This window comes from Atractosteus spatula, chromosome 19, assembly GCF_055471065.1.
Source record: "Atractosteus spatula isolate fAtrSpa1 chromosome 19, fAtrSpa1.hap1, whole genome shotgun sequence".
Classification (NCBI taxonomy): Eukaryota; Metazoa; Chordata; class Actinopteri; order Semionotiformes; family Lepisosteidae; genus Atractosteus; species Atractosteus spatula.
In genome coordinates this window covers 4,983,893-4,987,669 of record NC_142724.1, presented here as the reverse complement: position 1 = coordinate 4,987,669, position 3,777 = coordinate 4,983,893, and the positions used below count along the sequence as shown (strand labels likewise).

General features: G+C 37.0%; 1 protein-coding gene across 1 annotated transcript; it reads left to right on the top strand.

The window, feature by feature from the left end:
• Nucleotides 1–728: 728 nt before the first annotated feature.
• Nucleotides 729–3,332, top strand: npbwr2b (neuropeptides B/W receptor 2b). Its single transcript, XM_088937308.1, has 2 exons — nt 729–813; nt 1,182–3,332. The coding sequence occupies exon 2, from the start codon at nt 1,361–1,363 to the stop codon at nt 2,366–2,368; it is 1,008 nt and encodes a 335-aa protein (XP_088793434.1). The 5' UTR covers nt 729–813; nt 1,182–1,360; the 3' UTR covers nt 2,369–3,332.
• The last annotated feature ends 445 nt before the right edge of the window (nt 3,333–3,777 follow it).

Here is a 3,777-nt window from a genome sequence, read left to right as displayed (position 1 = left end):
TCTGTCTCTGATGACTCATACTCACTGTGTATCAAGCCAATCCTAATATTTTCAAAGCCTCAATCATTAATCAGTCGCGTTATCTCTGAAGCAGTGATGGACAACCCAGCTCCTGGAAGGCTGGTGAGTTTGCATTTCAAATCAGCTTTTATCAGCCTGAATCAACTCATTTTTAGTAGAATGAGACCAATTTAACAACTTCCAGTTCTTCAAATGCTGCAGCTTAGAACAGAGCTAGAAAACCTGTAGACACACAAGAACATCAGAACAAGAGTTTCCCAGTCTTGCCCTTATTACAAGACTACAATTAGCTGAAACATAACGTTTTATATCAGGCAACTCTCAAGACCATTTTCTTCTGGAAGGGTTTTGAATACCTTTTAAACTTTATTATTGTGGCTGTTGGTGTTGCCATTTTGTTATTCATTCCATAACTTTCATTTCTCTTTAGAAAAGCAAGTAGAAAGTTATTAAACACGCATCATGCAAAACAGGGAAAGGTAGTATAAAAACAAAACAGTTTTAAATTAAACCCTATTAAGAAAAAACAATGCAAACGTTAAAAAATAAAAAAAGTTTATTTTGCAACTTCTATTATACAGCAAATATTTATTTTATAATTTGCAGCAGACCTATAACATTAGGCTTGGCCATAAAGGCCGAACAACTTTGAGGCACGCACTGAATCTGGAAAAAACCTCCCAGAGCAGGTGACGTCACCGATCCACACACCCTCCTTTAACTGTTTGGAAAACAGGCTGCGAGATGTGTTGAAGATCCAGACAGAGGGACCAGCGAGAAGTGCCGACCAAGGTAAGGGCGGTGAGGAAATACATCTTTATCTTTGCGTTACTCCTGCTTCTTGTTTTGGACACAGCATTCAGTATTTATTCTCGTGTTCTGGCAAACAAACGTATATTTTTTAAAACAAAAACAAAGCAGTTCTTATTTATGCTTAGCCTCCTGAAACTTTAAAATATTTATCGATATAAACTGGATAAATGTCTGGTATAAGAAATAATGTCCTGGTTAGTTTAAAATGTACCGCCAAGCTGCGGTATGCTTATCTCCTGTTTAAATATTGTTTCTTTCCTGATTGAAAGTTGCAGGTGTGTGAGAAATCAGCACTGGCACGCTTGCTTGTAATTATTGTTTAATATGTCTGTTATCATTTCCTTCAGATACGCAGCTTGATGTCTAAACCACAAATAAAATACTATTGACGAGAATTAAACAAGATGACGCTACTAAAAGCCCGCTGAAAAAAAAAAACCTAAAATTTTACTTTAGCCTTTCTTATCTTTTTGACAAATCTGTGGTGTCCCAACTGTAACAATAAAGCAAAGAAATAAAATTAAAAATGGAAAATGTATCCAACACGGGCAACTCAAGCATTATGTGTAGCCATCCTATGGATTACTACTATTATAACAGGACCGATTCAAATTGCACAGCACCTGGACAGTTCTACTACCCAGATTTCTATGTAGTCCTGCCAGTGATCTACTCTGTGATATGTGCAGTGGGACTAACTGGCAATACCGCTGTCATCTATGTGATCTTGAAAGCCCCCAAGATGAAGACGGTCACGAACATGTTCATTCTGAACTTGGCCATAGCTGACGACCTGTTCACCCTCGTCCTGCCTATAAACATTGCCGAGCACCTCCTGCACTACTGGCCCTTCGGGGAAGTGCTGTGTAAGCTCATCCTTTCCATTGATCACTACAACATCTTCTCCAGCATCTACTTTCTTACGGTGATGAGCGTCGATCGTTACCTGGTGGTGCTCTCAACGGTGAGGTCCAAGAGAATGCCCCACCGCACTTACCGGGCAGCCAAAATTGTGAGCCTGTGCGTCTGGGTGCTGGTTATCCTGATAGTCATGCCTTTCACCGTCTTTGCTGGGGTTTATACTGTCCCGGATTACATGGAGAGAAAGAGCTGTGCCTTGAGCTTCCCCAGTCCGGAGAGCTTTTGGTTCAAAGCCAGCCGGATATATACCCTCATTCTAGGCTTTGCTATCCCTGTGTCGACAATCTGTATCCTGTACACGATGATGCTTTACAAACTGAGAAATATGCGCTTGAATTCCAACGCCAAAGCCCTAGACAAAGCTAAGAAGAAGGTGACCGTCATGGTCTTCATTGTGTTAGCGGTGTGTTTATTTTGTTGGACGCCTTTCCATCTCAGCACCATAGTTGCTCTAACCACAGATTTGAGGACGACTCCTCTTGTGATCGGGATCTCCTATTTCATCACCAGCCTGAGTTACGCTAACTCTTGTCTTAATCCTTTCCTCTACGCGTTTCTGGATGACAGTTTTAGAAAGGCTTTCAAGAAAATGCTGGAATGTAGACCTGCGTGAATGTAAGAATTGTATTAATTGTTTGCAGTCTACTGTATTGTAGAAACCCTGTTTGTTTTGGGCACTTGAATATTCACCCTTCACAACAATATATTAAATAGGGTTTATTGTCATTGCTGTCGTTATTTATTAGTTTATTTATTGGTAGGGAGGAGTGAAACTCTAATCATATCTGTAACTTTTATTTACCCGCGTTTCCAAGTTATGGATTTTGCTACCCTCTTGCGCTTCGTGGCGGTATGAACACTTGGAAAACCCAATGTGAAAATGTAAAGGGAACAACAAAATAAACATTTCGGTACACATTCAATGGCTAAGAACGTAGCTTTAAAAACTTATTTTCACTTGCACACTGAATTAAACTATTTTTGTAAAAATTCTGTAGAAATGTAAATGGTTGAATTGTAACATTTTATCTACCGTTTATTGTACATACAGAATGCTGAGTGTTACAGAGCTTTAGTGTTTGGCCACATTGTCTTCATATTGGTAGAAAGATATGAGTTATTCCTGTCGACACAGTATTTTTATAGAGTACAAATTTGTATAAAATGCAGCGATTCGCGCTTTATTTGTATTGCTTTAAAAGTGAATTACTTAAGAAATTTTATGGTCTCATCATGAAGCTAAAAAACTCTTGTCACACAGGTAAAAAAATAAGATTTGGAATTTTCCAGTAATGGGCTGTACATTTAATAAAAAGATGCAATGGCATGATGTTCAAACTGTAATGGAAATTTCTTGTTTTATGTAGTATTTTAATTTATTTATTTAGTTTGAAACAAGTGGTGCCAATGTGAAGGACATTGTGTAAATGGAGCTTCACTGATGGTATGTTAAAATTATAATCAAACGTAGCAACTACTTTAAAATCACTGCACTATATCAATATGCTGCTTGCCACATTGTGTATGTTTTGATTGTTTTTGTATAATCTGGAAAAATAAATGCGACATACTCTAAACACTGGTATTTATCTTCTGTTTCATTTTTATTAAATACTTTCAAGAACTGCAAATTAAAGGAAATGTGCAAGGATTCACTATACTGTATTTAAGTTGTAATACACAAGGTTTTAGGTTACCAATGATATACTGTAACACTTATTTATTGTACATTTTTAATGTACAAGAGCAAACATGCTCACAAACATCTTCACAATATTACACTAAGCAACATAATAGTTCTTATTATTTTCTTGTTATAAATGGAGGGTGAATGAGCAAAGTTAATATAATAGAGCATGCATTATAAAGATATTAAGATTTCAGCTCCTACTGGAGTCTGACAAGAAACCCTTAAACGTGAAGAATGCACTTATACCAATGATTAAGAATATCATGTTTCAATAAAACCTAAACATTTACAATTATTTATATATACACTAAGTTGATGCACAATGGGAGAAA